Here is a 19,722-nt window from a genome sequence, read left to right as displayed (position 1 = left end):
GGTTGCACCAGATCTTATTTAGGTGCTTCATAGCAAAGGGGCTGAATACATAATCACGCACCACTTTTCTGTTAAATGTTTTTTATTTTTACATTTTTTGAAACAGGTTATTTTTCTCATTTCACTTCACTTTACAGGTTGTAATGCAACAAAATAGGAAAAACACCAAGGGGGATGAATACTTTTGCAAGGCACTGTACATGCGGGCCTCCCGGTCTAAGGCACTGCATCACAGTGATGGAGGCGTCACTACAGTTCGATCCCAGCCGGCTGCGGCCGGGAGACCCATGAGGCGGCGCACAATTGGCCTGACATCGTCCAGGTTAGGGGAGGGTTTGGCCGGCCGGGATGTCCTTGTCCCATTGCGCTCTAGCGACTCCTTGTGATGGGATGCACGCTGACTTCGGTCGCCAGGTATACGCTGTTTCCTCCGACACATTGGTGCGACTGACTTCCGGGTTAAGCGAGCAGTGTGTCAAGAAACAGTGTGGCTTGGCAGGGTCGTGTTTCGGCGTCTTCTTTTTTTAAGCCCATAACCATGTGTGTGAGGTGTATACTTTTGTTTCAAAGTAGACCCTGATTTAGCCCACTGCTATAAAAGGTAAAGGTGTTTACATGTCCTAATAATTTGAAAGACTGCTCAGAAAACCTTGTGTTTGTCATGTCCTGACCATAGAGAGCTCTTATTTTCTATGGTAGAGTAGGTCAGGGCGTGACAGGGGGGTTTATTCTAGTTTTATTTTTCTATGTTGTTTGGTTCTAGTTTCTGTTTTTCTATGTTGTTTTTTTTTGGATGATCCGCAATTAGAGGCAGCTGGTCATTGTTGTCTCTAATTGGGGATCATAAGTAGTTGTTTTTCCCATCTTTGTTTGTGGGAGATTATTTTGAGTTAGTGCATGTTTCCCCGCTGTCGTCACGGTTTGTTGTTTTTGTTTATTTGTATGTCTAGCATAGTTTCACATTATTATAAAATATGTGGAACGATATTCACGCTGCGCCTTGGTCCGTTCCTACACACAATCGTGACAGTGTTTTAATCAGTGTATGCTTACTTCGATTATGACCTTACTTGGATTAAGCTAAACAGACTAAGGTGTTTACATGACTATTGCATAATCTGCCTACTGCCACAATCAGTTTAATATCGAAATATTACTGTGCATGTAAACATACTCAGTCTGTGTTGTTGCCTGAAATGGAGCAAAACATTATATTATAATTGTTGTGATTACCTACAGTACATTGTCAATACTGTTATCATGCCCTATATTGTGGACATAATTATTTGGAACAGTATAACCATTGTATGTGCTCTAGTAGATTTACCAAGGTAAACTATACCAAGGTAAACTATACCAAGGTAAACCCACAGTGCTGTTAGCCTGTCAGTCTGCACTGTCGACTTTCAGCTCAGTACTCCCTGCCACACTGTTGAAATATGAAAAGACTCAGCCAGCGTTCTGACTGCTGGATGTTCCACTCGCTCAGTACAGACAAGGAGGGAGGGGAGAAGCCAGCTAGTGAGCTGGGTGGTGATTTTATTATGTCGGAACATTTTTCATGGAGATTTCCCTCCCTCTCCTGCTCTGACTGTGTTCTGGAGAAAGGGTCATGGGGGAGTCATGGAAAGGACTAATGTGTGTTTTTGTAGGCAGCTCTCGTAAAAAAAAATGAGCACCCCAGGAGATTGTCTCCTGCTTGAGTATAAATAGGGGGCTTGACTGTTGAGTAAATAGAATGACCAATGTGAGGAGGAAATTGTGGGAGCTCCTTACACATGGCTTATTAAAAGTGTATAGTGGCAGCGCAAGTGGAGACTCTCCAGAAGTGATAGAAAGTGTATCAGAAGACAGTTGTCAAAGTTATAGATTGTACTTATGATTGGTTGATAAAGCATTTTCAGTGTGTGAAACTAAGGGGAACAATACAAATAGAGAAACATTTTGTCTTAAGGAATTGTTTAATTTGGCCTCATAGAAAATATAAATATTTTAACTGGAGCTGACAATTTTGAAGTTTAGGAAACCGTCCAATCATACTGTCATTCTTACATTATTCTGTTCCCTACGGTAGGGAACAACTTTAATCTTATTGCATTATTTTCTACATGACTGTATCCCAAAGGCCTGTTGTCCACTCATATGGATGGGTTCACACTGGGCAGTGATGCAAAGTCACCATAGGGAGGCAGCGTCAGACAACAACACATGCTTTTCATACAGTAGGTCCAACTTGGCTGAATATGTGCATTTGTGTGTGTGTGTGTGTGTGTGTGTGTGTGTGTGTGTGTGTGTGTGTGTGTGTGTGTGTGTGTGTGTGTGTGTGTGAGTGTGTGTGTGTGTGTGTGTGTGTATGTTGTTGGTGGGCTGGACTGGACTCTTCACTACAGACTATCCCCGAAGGCACCCCTCACAGCTATAAATAGCTCTTCATGTGGCGCTAAGTAAGGGGGTGGAGGGGAGCGACATAGATTTTTTTATAAAAAAAAAAAAAGATATATATATATATATATTACATGTGCTGTAGAGATCTAAATTATTGAGATGGGAGATGTAGTACTGTAGAACAGAAGCCAGTTTGAGTTTCATGGCCTGATGCAGCAGCGGGAACATCAGGAAGTGTGTGTGTTTGTGTGTGTGTGTCAGTGTGTGTGTCAGTGTGTGAGTCTGGATAGCAGTGCTGGAACTGTCTGCTGTTATGATGGTATGTTTTTCTTGGTGAGCTTGAGGAATGTTTATGTAGCTAAGAAGCTGGTCTCTCTCCCCAATCACTCAGCGCCATCTTCAGGCCACATCAACAGTGAACAACATACCCTCAGATATTATCAGTAGTTCTATTCCAAAACAGCCCGTGTGTGGCTTTGGAATTGGCCACTGTATTGAATTGATGATCCATTACGGCTCTAACATAGGCCAGTTTCTTCAGGGTACAGAGATATTGCATAGGCACTAGGCAGCACGGTAATCACATGGAGATTACATGCTGAGTTTATTGTCTGCTGGTTTATAAGCCTGGCCAGACAGGCGATGGGGTTTATAGATTCAAAATGCACATCATTAACATCTGGTGGTTAATGATGTCCTGCCCACCCTCAGTTATAGATCACAATAATGGGTTAGCTATTACATGTGTGATAAAACGAAGACCACCGTAATAAACTGCACCAAGAAGTAAAGTAAAGAGTAGAAGCCATACATAAACATTATGTCACTTTAATCAATCATAGAGAAATTAGGATGTATTCCTGCAATAAGGACCTACAGTATATGTTGGAAGACGAACGATAAGCTTATTTGATTTTATGAGAAGCTTTGTATTTTCAAAGACACATTAAGTCTGTTTTCTCATTTACAGTATGTACAAATTTGCAGCTCACGATTACTAATCAGTAGTTACCATGGGGAGCTAATGGCATCCCTGTTACCATAGTAACTACATGGTATAACAGCAACTTAGTGCAGAGTGCCAGAAATGTTGTCTATATATTGTCTCTCTCTCTCTGCAGTGACAAGTCTTTACTGCATAGAGAATGTATATGACTGACATTGTCTCTGTGTCTCTCTCTCTCTCTGTCTCTACAGTGAGCACCTATCGTGCTCCTTCACCTTCTTCCTGCATGGGGAGAGTAATGTGTGCACCAGCGTAGAGATTGCCCAACACCAGCCTGCCTACCACATCACTGATGACCACATCCGCCTGGCCCAGACCTCCTCAGCCCCCGTACAAGGTGAGAAACACCCAGGGTAACAGAGAGACGTAAGAGACGTGTCTTTACCCGCCTCTGTTTTAACCTGAGCATCAATGTCATAACTATGTGTATTATCAAGTCTCTGAATGTGAACATGACAGTGGTCCTTTCTGATATACTGCACCTCTGTGCCCCTCTCTCTGACTGTCTATTCTATTATATCTACTTATCTATGTGTCTGTCTCTACTTCTGCCTATCTATGTGTCTGTCTCTACTTCTGCCTATCTATGTGTCTGTCTCTACTTCTACTTATCTATGTGTCTGTCTCTACTGCTACCTATCTATGTGTCTGTCTCTACTTCTACTTATCTATGTGTCTGTCTCTACTGCTACCTATCTATGTGTCTGTCTCTACTGCTGCCTATGTATGTGTCTGTCTCTACTGCTACCTATCTATGTGTCTGTCTCTACTTCTACCTATCTATGTCTGTCTCTACTGCTACCTATCTATGTGTCTGTCTCTACTTCTACCTATCTATGTGTCTGTCTCTACTTCTACCTATCTATGTGTCTGTCTCTACTTCTACCTATCTATGTGTCTGTCTCTACTGCTACCTATCTATGTGTCTGTCTCTACTGCTACCTATCTATGTGTCTGTCTCTACTTCTACCTATCTATGTGTCTGTCTCTACTTCTACCTATGTATGTGTCTGTCTCTACTTCTACCTATCTATGTGTCTGTCTCTACTTCTACCTATCTATGTGTCTGTCTCTACTTCTACCTATCTATGAGTCTGTCTCTACTTCTACCTATCTATGAGTCTGTCTCTACTTCTACCTATCTATGTGGGTGTCTCTACTGCTACCTATCTATGTGTCTGTCTCTACTTCTACCTATGTATGTGTCTGTCTCTACTGCTACCTATCTATGTGTCTATCTCTACTTCTACCTATCCTTGTGTCTGTCTCTACTTCTACCTATCTATGTGTCTGTCTCTACTGCTACCTATCTATGTGGGTGTCTCTACTGCTACCTATCTATGTGTCTGTCTCTACTGCTACCTATCTATGTGTCTGTCTCTACTGCTACCTATCTATGTGTCTGTCTCTACTGCTACCTATGTATGTGTCTGTCTCTACTTCTACCTATATATGTGTCTGTCTCTACTTCTACCTATCTATGTGTCTGTCTCTACTGCTACCTATGTATGTGTCTGTCTCTACTGCTACCTATCTATGTGTCTGTCTCTACTTCTACCTATCTATGTGTCTGTCTCTACTGCTACCTATCTATGTGTCTGTCTCTACTGCTACCTATCTATGTGTCTGTCTCTACTGCTACCTATCTATGTGTCTGTCTCTACTGCTACCTATCTATGTGTCTGTCTCTACTGCTGCCTATGTATGTGTCCGTCTCTACTGCTACCTATGTATGTGCCTGTCTCTACTTCTACCTATCTATGTGTCTGTCTCTACTTCTACCTATCTATGTGTCTGTCTCTACTTCTACCTATCTATGTGTCTGTCTCTACTGCTACCTATCTATGTCTGTCTCTACTGCTACCTATCTATGTGTCTGTCTCTACTTCTACCTATCTATGTGTCTGTCTCTACTGCTACCTATCTATGTGTCTGTCTCTACTGCTACCTATGTATGTGTCTGTCTCTACTGCTACCTATCTATGTGTCTGTCTCTACTTCTACCTATCTATGTGTCTGTCTCTACTGCTACCTATCTATGTGTCTGTCTCTACTGCTACCTATGTATGTGCCTGTCTCTACTTCTACCTATCTATGTGGGTGTCTACTTCTACCTATCTATGTGTCTGTCTCTACTTCTACCTATCTATGTGGGTGTCTACTTCTACCTATCTATGTGTCTGTCTCTACTTCTACCTATCTATGTGGGTGTCTACTTCTACCTATCTATGTGTCTGTCTCTACTGCTACCTATCTATGTGTCTGTCTCTACTGCTACCTATCTATGTGTCTGTCTCTACTTCTACCTATCTATGTGGGTGTCTACTTCTACCTATCTATGTGTCTGTCTCTACTGCTACCTATCTATGTGTCTGTCTCTACTGCTACCTATCTATGTGTCTGTCTCTACTTCTACCTATCTATGTGTCTGTCTCTACTGCTACCTATCTATGTGTCTGTCTCTACTTCTACCTATCTATGTGGGTGTCTACTTCTACCTATCTATGTGTCTGTCTCTACTGCTACCTATCTATGTGGGTGTCTACTTCTACCTATCTATGTGTCTGTCTCTACTTCTACCTATCTATGTGTCTGTCTCTACTTCTACCTATCTATGTGGGTGTCTACTTCTACCTATCTATGTGTCTGTCTCTACTGCTACCTATGTATGTGTCTGTGCTCCCATCTGTATGTCCATCTATCTGACTCTATGTCTGTCTGTTGCCACTGCAGTGATCCTGAGTCCGTATGGTCTGGCGGGCTCTCTGACGGGCCAGGCCTATAAGATGAGTGACCAAGCCGTGAGGAAGCTGATGGAGGAGTGGAGCTACTTCTACCCCATGGTGCTGCAGCGCCATAGAGAGGGGGGCACAGGGGGTGCCGGCATGGGGGGCATGGGTGCGGAGAAGGAGGGCTCTGACCTGCCGTTTGACCCCAACAGTCATGTGGCCGTCGAGGTCATCGTAGGTATGTATGGTAACGTTCAAAACACTCTTGCTACCAGGGCTGGCTGTAGCCTTTTGGGGGCCATAAGCGAGATTTGGTTGTGGGGCCCCCCACCAATCGGGCACATTTGTATTTTATTTTTAAACTAATTTCCTGAAATTCTACCCATTTTTTGCCATGGGTGTAGAGAAATATTAGCCTTTTTTATATGATATCTGAGTGAGAGTGACTAACAAAATCAATGTGGGCCCCCTGGAGGTCAGGGCCCCTGGACACGTGCCCTGTTCGGTATTCCGCCATGATTACTATACGTTTAGATAACTAGCTAGACTAACCTACCAATCCAGTTTTTTTTTATCTGATTGACTGACTGTCGGTGACTGACAAAACAAGAGAAAAACTGCTGATGCACAACCAAATTTTTTTACTTGCACTTTGTGTATTCTACTATTATAACTCTCAACATTATGTTGAAACGAACTGAGTTCCTAAACTCCTAAACTGACTTCCCACTTGGGAGCCACCACTTATGTTGCGTATGCCTGGAGCCGGCCCTGCTTGCTACCTTTGAATGTAACTGAATGGACACACTTTGCTGTATATACATTGTTACGACCTGGCTCATAGTTCGTAACAACAAAGGGAGACCATGCATGACTTAAATGTAAAAAGGAATACATTTATTCAACTAAATAATAATAAATACAACAATGTAACACAAGCTGTGGACGTCTGTAGGATCAGTAGTGTATGCAGGGTGTGGATGTGTGGAGAGGGTGTTGTATGGTGAAAACAACAGAAAAACTAAAGGTGGGGGACGCCAGCCTGCCAGTCAGGGAAGAGATTGTTGGCTGATGTGGCCTCCCTTTATAGCCTGCAGGCTAAGCATGCCCAGGTGCGCCACATCAGCTGACGATCCTCCCAGCTCTGACCAAGTGAATCCAGCTATGATCCATTTTTGATGTCACTTGTTAAATCCACTTCAGTCAGTGTAGATGAGGTTAGGAGACAGGTTAAAGAATGATTTTAAGCCTTGAGACAATTGAGACATGGATTGTATATGTGTCGGTCAGAGGGTGAATGAGCAAAACAAAAAATGTAAGTGCCTTTTAACGGGGCATTGTAGTAGGTGCCAGGCGCACCAGTTTGTGTCAAGAACTGCAACGCTGCTGGGTTTTTCTCGTGTATATCAAGAATGGTCCACCACCCAAAAGACATCTAGCCAACTTGACACACAGCATTAGAGTCAATATGGGCCAGCATCCCTGTGGAATGCTTTCGACACCTTGTCGAGTTCATGCCCCAACGAATTGATGCTACAAAAGGGGGGAGGGGTGCAACTCAATATTAGGGAGGTGTTCCTAATGTTTTGTACACTCAGTGTACGCGCCTGAAGAATAGGCTATGGGTGACAGTAGGCTATTGGCAAAGTGTTTTGATATGGTGTTACTGAAATGTATTATCATTATCACACCTAAAGAGGGAACAATAGCTCTTCATTGATTTTAGTCTCAGCTTTGATTGCACATTCATTGTCTGTTTGAGGCTAAATGATACTGGAGGTGGTTAATTAGTGGTGGATCCAGTGCTCTCAAGTGAGAAGTGTTATGTCTCTCAGAGTGCATTGAGGTAAGGAGGAAAGATTAGAGGAGAGAAAGGGAGAGGTGTGGAGGGGAGGAGAGGAGAGGAGAGGAGAGAGGAAGAGAGTGGAGGAGAAGGGAAGAGGGGAGGGGAAGAGGAGAGATTGGGAGAAGATGAGAGAAGCTCCAGGGATAGGAGGAGAAGAGAGGAGCTCAGTGAAGCTCTAGGGAGTGACGGATACACAGCATGGTGTAATCAGCCCATTGACTGGCTGCCAAGCCCATCGACTGGCTGCCTGACCCCTCATCATTGATTAGAACTGATTGAAATCAGACCTCCCTAAGCCCAGTACCAACCAGCCGCTATAGGCCATGCAATGATTAACCAATCCAGTGTGTATTGGCCACAGAAGGAGTGTGTGGGGTGGATAAGAGTGCATCTGTGTGAATGTGAGGGGATTTAAACTACTCTTTCGTCTTCTTCTAGGTGGTGTGAGGATGATCTACCCAGCAGCCTTTGTGTTGGTTGCCCATGGCGACCTGCCTGTGGACCAGCCCCTACCTGCCCCCGGAGCCCAGGGGCTCAGCAGAGACCCCTCCCATTGTAGCATCCCCCTCACACCACCCACCTCACCTGAACAGCCCTGCTCAGGTACTGGATGCCTCTACCACCACACCATATTATCATCATAAACTCCAGAACTTGACCCTAAATAATTACATACCCAAAATGACTCTGATTCAGCTCTACTTGCACAACAGCAAAACAACTCAATACTGCAATCCATAACCCAACTCTAAATGCAATAAAATCCATAATCAACATTGAATGAAGTCTACTTGATGAATATCTAACAAATGAAGAAATAAAACAGCTGATACAAACAAACTAATGATGCTATACTGTAGCTGCAGAGTTGTTCTTGAATGTCTGATTGCAATTTTTGAATATCTCAAGAGTCCTAGTAAAGTGTCTCCTGCTGTACACTTTTAAGACATCCACCCACAGCCTGGCCAAAGGGAACAAACTCCAGTGAATAATGTCATCTGTTGATTATTTCAGCAGACAGTGGCTTTGTGACAGTGTCCAGCATCCTCCCTGCCCAGGAGAGGGCCATTGGGGCCACCAACCACAGCCCAAAGCATTCTGGGAAGAAACTGACCAATCAGGTGGTGCATCAGGCATGGAAGGAGTGTTATCTCAACCAACTGCAACACAAGTGAGTGCCTAGAGAGGCTGCTGGCTAACCGGGGCACAGCTCCAGACACTGTTTATCTCTTGGCATTTACGGTGGGATTGTTAGTGTTGATGTGCAGTGACACGATTGGCGCCCTCACGCCTCTCTTTGTGCCCCCAGATGCAGTGTGCCCAGTAACGTGACGCCAAAGAAGGAGGCGCCAAACGGGGTGACCACCTGGGACTTTATCGACTCGGGCGAGAGGGCACCCTGCAGCTGCTCCAGGTTGGCACAGGGGTTGGCATCTGGGGGTAGTGCCCCAGCCGTTTAACACTGCAGCATGGTACCACACATCTGGGCTTCATTTTAAGGCTTTTCACTGCTTTTAACCGAAAGACTGGTGCTACTTATGTGAAGCCTATTGAAATGGAATATTGCGTATTGATTATGTAGAAATAATGTAAACATTGTGAAAATGTACTTTATTGGTATTAAATATACTGTGTTGATATGATATGATGTAGACAAGTCCTCACAAGTTGCTACACATAGTTGAAAGTGTTCAGTATGTTTAAGAACAGAATCCTCACCTGCCACGCTAGTTCTGGCTGCCATCAGATCCTGTTTCTCTTCCTGAAGGTTAAAGCAGCAGCAGAAACAGCAGCAGCAGAAACAGCAGCAGCAGAAACAGCAGCAGCAGACCAACACCTCCTCTGCCAATCCTCTGTCTGGTGCCAACCCCACCCCCTCCCTGGGCCCAGCACTTCCTCCTCCCTCCCTGCCTAAGCACAAGGCCACGGACAAGTCCGAGAAACCCGACAAACAGCCCAAGAGGGTCGCCGCCATGACCCCCTTCCACCACCGGCTCTCTGTGGGCCAGGAGGGCTGCCTGGAACAAGACTCCACTGAAGGTTCCCAGCTCGGCCTAGTCGCCCTGGACCCTCTCCTGGATCCCATGCCCACCTGCAAGTACCCCAAGCCCCTCTCAGCTGGCAGGAAAGGCCCCCAGTCCCTGCTCCACTCTCCCGTCTCCCCATTACCCCCCACGCTCAGCCCCCATCCGCGGGTGGGGCAGGACCCTGAGGTTCTGGACGCTCCTGTGGGCATGGCCCCCTGTCCAGATGGGGCGTCAGGGCTGGGGGTGATGGAGCCCAGTGCGACTGCTCTCTATGCAGCCCCTCTGGGGCCCAGAGAGAGGGAAGCTGGGGTGGGCTGGTGGAGGGGCTTCAGGACTCCCAGGGCTGATAAGGCTGAGTTCAGGCCTCCAGAGCTGCCCAGTGACAGAGTGGAAATAAAGACAGAGACACAGGTCACTGAGGGAGTTGCACTGAAAAGGTGAGAGAGAGACCAGTTCATAAACGTAGAAACTAAAGACACGCATTCACGCATGCCAGCATTCATGCACACACGCAGGCAGGCACACAAACACACACACACTCAGAGGATCACTCTAAGTTTCCTATCTAATTTCCCTCCAGACTATTCGCGCAGACAGAGAAGTGTTTCAAGATATCTGAGGAGCGCGTTAGGGAACACATCCAGACCCTGGGTCTACTGCAGCAGCCTGGGGTGGAAGGAATGGGGGACCTTGGGGACGACCCATATGACTTCAAGGAGGGAGACATCGAGTACAGCTTCCCCACCTCCAAAAGACTGAAGGGCCGAGACCCTAGCAAGAGAGGCCCCAAGGTAAGTAAAAACAAATTGCAATGATTATTATTGTTGGTGGATAGGGCTGTTACAGTGACTGTATTACTGCTGCAGTCCAATTCCAAGTGACCGTTTAGTTATGGTAACTACTGTAGGCTTCTCCAAGCTCTGATGCTGCTGAAGGTCATTAGTAGCCTACCAAACTTGCTAACTGCCTGGTACTCAGCCCCCTATTGTTCCTCTAATCACGCTAACATCAATGCAAATGTCATCAAAAATCAAATCAAACACTTCATGAGAGCCCATGAGCTCATGTTGCGCAACATTTCTATAGGCTATGTAATTGCATGAGAAAACAGAGTTTTGATGGCCTCTATTAAAAAGAGGATCCCATCAGCTTTCTATAGGCTAGGCATACTATACTTATTTAGCAACTTTCCTAATATTAAGCGCATTGCTTTGCTTCACAACAGGAGTAAAGCCTATCTGGCTTGCATGAAACTGAACCGTGGGAAAAGCGTCCTCCATTTATGTTATTTACAGTGCCTTGCAAAAGTATTCATCCCCCTTGGCGTTTTTCCTATTTTGTTGCATTACATCCTGTAATTTAAATGGATTTCTATTTGGTTTTAATTTAGTGGACATACACAAAATAGTCCAAATTGGTGAAATGAAATTTAAAAAAGAAGTTGTTTCGAAAAATAAATAAAAATGATAAACAGAACAGTGGTGCATGCATATGTATCACCCCTTTTGCTATGAAGCCCCTAAATAAGATCTGGTGCAACCAATTACCTTCATAGTCACATAATTAGTTAAATAAAGTCCACCTGTGTGCAATCTAAGTGTCACATGATCTGTCACATGATCTCAGTATATATACATCTGTTCTGAAAGGCCCCAGAGTCTGCAACACCACTAAGCAAGGGGCACCACCAAGCAAGCGGCACCATGAAGACCAAGGAGCTCTCCAAACAGGTCAGGGACAAAGTTGTGTAGAAGTACAGATCAGGGTTGGGTTCAAAACAAATATCAGAAACTTGGAACATCCCACGGAGCACCATTAAATCCATTATTAAAAAATAGAAATAATATGGCACCACAACAAACCTGCCAAGAGAGGGCCGCCCACGAAAACCCCAAAACCAGGCAAGAAGGGCATTAATCAGAGAGGCAACAAAGAGACCAAAGATAACCCTGAAGGAGCTACAAAGTTCCACAGCGGAGATGGGAGTATCTGTCCATAGGACCACTTTAAGCTGTACACTCCACAGAGCTGGGCTTTACGGAAGAGTGGCCAGAAAAAAGCCATTGCTTAAAAAAAAAAAAATAAGCAAACATGTTTGGTGTTCACCAAAAGGCATGTGGGAGACTCCCCAAACACATGGAAGAAGGGCTTTTTGGCCTTCAAGGAAAACGCCAGGTCTGGCGCAAACCCAACACTTCTCATAACCCCGAGAACACCATTCCCACAGTGAAGCATGGTGGTGGCAGCATCATGTTTTGGGGATGTTTTTCCATCGGCAGGGACTGGGAAACTGGTCAGAATTGAAGGTATGATGGATGGCGCTAAATACAGGGAAATTCTTGAGGGAACCTGTTTCAGTCTTCCAGAGATTTGAGACTGGGACGGAGGTTCACCTTCCAGCAGGACAATGACCCTAAGCATACTGCTAAAGCAACACTCGACTGGTTTAAGGGGAAACATTTAGATGTCTTGGAATGGCCTAGTCAAAGCCCAGACCTCAGAGGAACCCATCCAACTTGAAGGATAAATAAATAAGAATTTGATCTTAACTAACTTTCCTTGTTAAATAAAGGTAAAATAAAAAAAATAAAAGGAGCTGGAGCAGTTTTGCCTTGAAGAATGGGCAGAAATCCCAGTGGCTAGATGTGCCAAGCTTATAGAGACATACCCCAAGAGACTTGCAGCTGTAATTGCTGCAAAAGTTGGCTCTACAAAGTATTGAATTTGGGGGGTGAATAGTTATGCTCACTCAAGTTTTCATTTTTTCTGTCTTATTTCTTGTTGGTTTCACCCCAAATAATATTTTGCATCTTGAAAGTGGTAGGCTTGTTGTGTAAATCAAATGATACAAACCCCCTAAAAATGTATTTTAATTCCAGGTTGTAAGGCAACAAAATAGGAAAAATGCCAAGGGGGGTGAATACTTTCGCAAGCCACTGTAAGTGGATATATGACATGTATTTTTTTCCCCTGCCCCTGTTCCGAGACATGTGCATGATAATGGCCCATTCTAAATCCAAACACATTTCACTCATATATTATTTAGTATGTGTAAAGACAAGATTAAATCAAGAATAGTCTGATGGGTGATAATATTAGCCTATCACTTGTGAATGATACCTATATTATCACTTGTGAATGATACCTATATTATCACTTGTCAATGATACCTATATTATCACTTGTCAATGATACCTATATTATCACTTGTCAATGATACCTATATTATCACTTGTGAAAGATACGTATATTATCACTTGTGAATGATATAATATATCTTGTGAATGATGTCCAGCTTGTGTGCAGTAAGGCAAGAAACAGCACATGCCTTCCGTTACGACTTTTTCAAATCACAGTCGCACACCTCATGTAGCCTAGCCCATAGACCTATTTGTTTTGATGAAGTTTATCACAACTAAAGTGTGCAAATAAGTTCTTAAAATTAAGCACATTAATCCGCTTTACAACCAGAGTAGAGCCTAACTGGTATACATAGGCGGCGCGTGAGTTTCAAGTTTGGGGAAGATAATTTTCACTGTAAAAATGCACCTTTATAATAAAGTATTACATGCATAAATCGCATTTGCGGTCACTTTTGAGAATGGTGTTTTCCTGCTAATGGAACTTTCACACCTATAGCTTACTGCCGTGTGTGCATTGTTGCGCTTATAATGTGAAGAAAGCCTAGCAGTTTATCAAACTTTTAAGCTAAACATGTTGATCTGTTACATCAGCCTCATTGCTTTAAAAAAATAAATTGATGCGAGTGGTTGTAGCGGTCTAAGACACTGCATCTCAGTGCTAGAGGCGTCACTACAGACCCTGGTTTAATTCCAGGCTGTATCACAACCGGCCGTGATTGGGAGTCCCATAGGGCAGTGCAATTGGCCCAGCGGCGTCCGGGTTAGGGTTCGGCCAGGGTAGGCTGTCATTGTAATTAAGAATTTGTTCTTAACTGGCTTCCCTAGTTAAATAAAGGTTAAGTAAGTAAATAAATACGTGGGCTCTTATCGCATCCCACAACTGTCCCAGACTAAGTTTGGAATATTTCTTTCACTAACAGAATAGGTCAACTTTTGTCTTATGGGGGATAGTAGATTGACATAGGCTAGTGCTTTTGCTGTTCGTTAGGCCTACTCATTTTGTTGGCTGACGAAAAGTAAATGTGGACAGTTCTTCTAACATCTTCAATATGCCTCTCGGAATTCGATAAGAAGGAGGCGCGCAGTTGTGTCCCCGATGTGTCTGTCTTCACTTGTAGGCATCTTAGCTCTGAAGTAGGCTAAGGACTTAATCACGTGACAGGCATTGGCTAATAAGAATTGAGCTACCTGAGAGAGCCATGTGAGTAAGAGGTCCTTCGGAGCACGCAGCTGGGAGAAGGGAATTATAGTTGTTATATTCAGCCCAAGAGCACAATGGCCACTGGCAGCAAAAGGCATGGATTTTTTTAAGGGGCATTACAGCCACACAAGGGGGATGCCACCGGGAAATTCGAGGCATTATCAAGGGTTTGTTAAATTGTGAATGAGAGACTGATGAAGTGTGTGCAGCCTGCGCAAAAAAACAAAGCAGAGCTCATGCCTTTCAAGCAACTTTTTTCAAATCATCATTAGTCACATCATGAAGCCTTGGAATGTATTAAAAATCAAAACATGTAGCCCAATGTTTTTATGACAACTAAAGTTGCATGAATAACTCTAAATTAAGCATACAGTAGGACCTGTTTCTTTGTTAACCCCTCAACACAGAACAGCAGCATGTGCGCACTCCATCAGAAATCAATTTTATTCAGCTATATTCAATTGTATTCTTCATACTATAAAATAATGCCACGGAATTCTAGGCAAATCTTGTTTGCTAAATGAACTAGTGTAGCCCATGGCCATGTGGTATAGCCAGATCAGGACCTAACATAAGGACAACTCAGAGTATGCTATTGTGTTCTTCTGAAATAGACAACATTTTCTTAATTTCATGTTTCTTTAGACCTGTCTAAAATAAATAATGGATTTATTGTGACGGTATAGGCTATATTAAATGTATTTATTAGACTTTTTAAAATGTAGATTTTCCAAAGGTCTGCATCAGTGGCTTGTAGGCTATGTGTGGATGCCAGGAGCTGCTAAATGTGTTTATGTTAATTAACGGTGAATTATAGTGAGACCGGAAGTAATTTGGTTGACAATCACCTGCTGACAAAATTTCATGAATATAACTGTCTTCCAGGGAGAGGATATTAGCAACGGTGCACTGCCTGATGGGAAAGATGCCATGTCCATCTTTAGCTCTGCCCCCAAAGCTGGTAAGGATTTGAATGCTGACAACGCATGTATTATGAGGTGTGTTCTTTGCGCTGTGTTTGATTGTCTTGTTTGTGTGTTTCTAGATGATGACTCACCGCAGGACGACGAGGCGGCCAAAGCCCAAAACCCTCCTCTAACCAGGGAGACTGATCTGGTGGTCCTCATCTCAGACCTGGAGAACATTTTCGACGAGGATGAGGAGGAACTTGGGGTGAGAAACATTTGAACAATTACTGGATGTCTAAAATCTGTTTCATTTTCATTCCCTCGTTCAACAAAGCGCTATACACTCATCATAATAATAAATAATTGTATACTGAACTGTGCATGCCATTTAGCAGACACTTTTATCCAAGGAGACTTAGATATGTGTTGTATAATAATTTGTAGACTGCTTTCCCCAATCAGCACACAGCCAGGGTCCTGGTATCAGGAGGTGAAGACCGAAGGGAGGGGAGGGTGGCTGTGCCCTATCCTTCAAGTGAGTCCATCTTTACATGTACACATGTTCAGCAGTTTGTTTGTTATCTTATGCATGTTAGCTTAGTTTTGCATGATTCTGAGACCTGGGAATAATAATCTTTCTTCTTCTCCTCTCACATCTTCTCTGCCTGTTTCGGTCTGTTTTATCTCTCATTGTCCATCTCCGTCCCTCCCTCTCCCTCTCTCTCGCTCTCCCCTCCCCTCATCTCCTCCCCCCATCCCTCTCTCCATTCAGCAGTAGCAGACCTCCAGCGGATGTTCCCCACACCTCCGTCCTTGGAGCAGCACCCAGCCTTCTCCCCCATCATGACATACCGCGACACCCCCAGCCAAGAGCCCCCAGCCCCCTCGGGGGGCTCTGACCACCCCCTGGGCCCCCTGTCCTCCACCCAGCTCCAGGAGTACCGGATGGAGGTGGAGGAAGGCATGGCCAGTCCTAAACATGAGGACATTAAGGTGAGGCGCCACAGAAGCAATGGGAATGGAAATGATTAAGTCTGTAGCATGTGCAGCAAATCTTGATGATATACAATTCAAGATTGACCATATTTGAACAGTAAATTGCAATGGGATTGACTTTGTAAAGTGAGATAAGTCCCATGAAAAGTGACATCATGTAACCGATTGATATATTCAAATTGGTTAATATGGTTAGTGGTCATCAGTGTTTGGGAAACTACTCTGGAAATATATTTTACGGAGTTACCAATTACTTCACACTGGAAGAAGTTAAACTACACTAAAGTTACTCTGAAAAAGTAGTTCACTACATCCAAACCACTTCGTGAAAAGTATGTATATGTGAAAAATATGTAAATCTGTAATGTCATTGACTACAAATTGCAAGAAGAGATCACTTTGGGGTCATATGTTAACAGAATGTGTAATTTAGCCTATTAAACTCAAAATCTACGTATGTTTCAAGTGAGAATTAGTCATGTCTGATACCAAAAAAGAAAGGAAATGATTGCCTACTTCACCCATTTTTTATTTTCGTTTTGAAGAAAAAGTAATGTGTAGTTCCAGTAGTAAGCTACAGTGTTAAATGGCAAAAAAGTAATTAAGTATTGAAAACAGTACATAGATTTGAATGTAGTTCAACTACCACCAAGCTACAGCTACAGTTACATGACTAGTTGAACTAGATGTAGTTCACTACTCCCCAACACTGGTGGTCGTATGATGAATGTTATAATAGTGAAAAGGCTTCAAATAAAGTAGCTACAGGTCACTATGCAGCCTACCAGTGTTAATGTAAACTTTAGCGTCTCATTTGGTCTTGACTGATGTTGCTGTAGCATGTTTATACCTGCTGGGCTGGCCTGCTAGAGGACTTACTGGTATGTGGAACCAAATACCTAAACTGCTCCTCACCACACAGCCTGTTTCAACTTGTGTCGGTGTTAAGTGCTAATTTTCTCTCTGTGACACATTGTGATACTGTGGGAACACATTTACAATGAGCTCTCCTTCCCCATCCCCCCTCTGCAGGACTTCTCATTTGTGTACCGTGTCCCGTCTGTCCAGCCACAGATGGGCTGCTCAATGTTTGCTCCGCTGCGGACCCTCCCCAGCCAGTGTCTGCCCCCAATTAAGGTGCCTGACCAGTGTTACTACCGGCCCTCCTGGGCCCTGCTGCCCAAGATGGAGCATTACTCCTCCCTGCCGCCCTCCTTCATCAGAGATGGATATGTGTAAGTACCAAGGTTGGTTCTATTACAGCTGGATGGATGTTCATAAAATGTACCTTAAACGTTACCACGTTGAATTTACTGTGTGTGTGTGTGTCCTCCAGCAACGTCCCCAGTGTTGGGGACCAGGAGTATGCCCAGTTGAGTGCCAGTGCCCTATCCATAGGCACCACCGGCAGCATCCTCCCCTCACCCTCCCCTGCCACCCCCCGCTTCTCCGTCCCCACCCCTCGTACCCCGCGCACCCCCAAGGGCGTTGGCACGGCCAGCGGGCAAGGCTCTGTGAAGCAGGAGGGCACCGGGACAGAGCTGAGCTCCCCTGCCTCCACGCCCTCCACCAGCCTGCCTATGAGCTCCCTGACTGAGCCCCATGCGTCTTGCCCCGCCCTGCCCGAGGCCCACAGCCTGTACGCCGCCCTGCTCCTCTCTGACTCAGTCCTCAACGTCTTCAAAGATCGCAACTTCGACAGCTGCTGCATCTGCGCCTGCAACATGAACGTGAAGGGTGCCGACGTGGGCGTGTACATCCCCGACTCCACGCTCGAGGACCAGTACCGCTGCATGTGCGGCTTCAGCGCCATCGTCAACCGCCGGCTGGCCCACGGCACGGGCCTCTTCCTGGAGGACGAGCTGGACATCTTCGGGAGGGGCTCGGAGGTGGGCCGGGCAGCCGAGAGGAGGCTGGCACTGTGCCGCAGAGACCCACCCATGGGAGACCCCCGGGCCAAGCGCCCCCAGGACTCCTCCCCCGCCCCTTCCTCTGTCATGGGGCTCCTCCAGGAGCAGTGCTCCCAGCCCATCTCCTCCCTGGCCTCCCTACACCTCCCTCCTGCCTGCTCCTGCCACGGCCGCCAGGGGGCCCTGCTCCAGAGCTGGATGGCTGATAAGCAGTGGACGGATGGCAGTGATGCGTGTGTGGAGTGTTACAACGCGCTGGTACAGGGGCAGCAGTATGTGGATAACCCCGCCGGAGGGAAAGTAGATCCGGCTGTTGTGAGGAGCAGCGCTCTACACTCCTGGCCTCACACCAACGGTAAGGAGTGCCAAGGGGTGATAGTAATTGGAGGATGACAGTAGGGATGACAGTGGTGATAGAACTGATAGTGGCTGTCTATCTGCAGTGAACTGATTACAGTTATAAATACACTATGTATACAAAGGTTTATGGACACACCTTTAATTAGTGGATTCGGGTATTTCAGCCACACCCATTGCTGACAGTTTTATAAAATAGACCACACAGCCATGCAATCTCCATAGACAAATATTGGCAGTAGAATGGCCTTAATGAAGAGCTCAGTGACTTGCAACGTGGCTTTCAATGTGGCCACGTCATAGGATGCCACCTTTCCAACAATTCAGTTTGTGAAATTTCTGACCAGTAGAGCTGCCCCGGTCTACTGTAAGTGCTGTTATTGTTAAGTGGAAACGTCTAGGAGCAACAACGGCTCAGCCGTGAAGTGGTAGGCCACACAAGCTCACAGAACGGGCGTATTGTGTAAAAATCGTCTGTCCTCGGTTGCAACACTCACTACCGAGTTCCAAACTGCCTCTGGAAGCAACTTCAGCAGAACTGAACTATTCATCGGGAGCTTCATGAATTGGGTTTCCATGGCCGAGCAGCTGCACACAAGCCTAAGATTACAATGTGCAATGCCAAGCGTCGGCTGGAGTGGTGTAAAGCTCGCCGCCATTGGACTCAGGAGCAGTGGAAACGCGTTCTCTGGAGTGAAGAATCATGCTTTACCATCTGGCAGTCCGACGGACGAATCTGGGTTTGGCGGATGCCAGGAATGCTACCTGTCCGAATGCATAGTGCCAACTGTAAGGTTTGGTGGAGGCGGAATAATGTTTTTCATGGTTCCGGCTAGGCCCCTTTGTTCCAGTGAAGGGAAATCTTAATGCTACAGCATACAATGACATTGTAGACAATTTTGTGCTTCTAACTTTGTGGCAACAGTTTGTGGAAGGCCCTTTCCTGGTTAAGCATGACAATGCCCCTGTGCGCAAAGCGAGGTCCATACAGAAATATTTTGTCAATATCGGTGGGGAAGAATTTGACTGGCCTGCACAGAGCCCTAACCTCAACCCCATTTGGGATGAATTGGCTCGCCGACTGTGAGCCAAGCCTAATCACCCAACATCAGTTCCTGACCTCACTAATGCTCCTGTGGCAGTCCCCGCAGCGTTGTTCCAACATCTAGTGGAAAGCCTTCCCAGAAGAGTGGAGGCTGTTAAAGCAGCAAAGG

At 45.2% G+C, this 19,722-nt stretch overlaps 1 protein-coding gene across 3 annotated transcripts in view; it reads left to right on the top strand.

The window, feature by feature from the left end:
• LOC106566935 (mediator of RNA polymerase II transcription subunit 13-like) overlaps positions 1-19,722 on the top strand; it is a 158,274-nt gene that overhangs the window by 128,755 nt on the left and 9,797 nt on the right. The window contains exons 5-17 of one of the 3 annotated variants that reach the window (XM_014135556.3): positions 3,583-3,728; positions 6,125-6,358; positions 8,405-8,569; positions 8,984-9,137; positions 9,276-9,380; positions 9,735-10,430; positions 10,574-10,784; positions 15,223-15,298; positions 15,383-15,510; positions 15,708-15,780; positions 16,018-16,238; positions 17,274-17,476; positions 17,578-18,506. In XM_014135556.3, coding sequence (XP_013991031.1) covers positions 3,583-3,728; positions 6,125-6,358; positions 8,405-8,569; positions 8,984-9,137; positions 9,276-9,380; positions 9,735-10,430; positions 10,574-10,784; positions 15,223-15,298; positions 15,383-15,510; positions 15,708-15,780; positions 16,018-16,238; positions 17,274-17,476; positions 17,578-18,506 — 3,341 coding nt within the window. Of the gene's footprint in view, positions 1-3,582; positions 3,729-6,124; positions 6,359-8,404; positions 8,570-8,980; positions 9,138-9,275; positions 9,381-9,734; positions 10,431-10,573; positions 10,785-15,222; positions 15,299-15,382; positions 15,511-15,707; positions 15,781-16,017; positions 16,239-17,273; positions 17,477-17,577; positions 18,507-19,722 lie in introns of all 3 variants that reach the window. The other 2 variants (XM_014135564.3, XM_014135550.3) reach the window with 2 other exon arrangements.

Source organism: Salmo salar, chromosome 01 (assembly GCF_965601325.2).
Source record: "Salmo salar chromosome 01, fSalSal1, whole genome shotgun sequence".
In the NCBI taxonomy this organism is placed as follows: Eukaryota; Metazoa; Chordata; class Actinopteri; order Salmoniformes; family Salmonidae; genus Salmo; species Salmo salar.
This window is presented reverse-complemented; position numbering and strand designations above follow the sequence as displayed.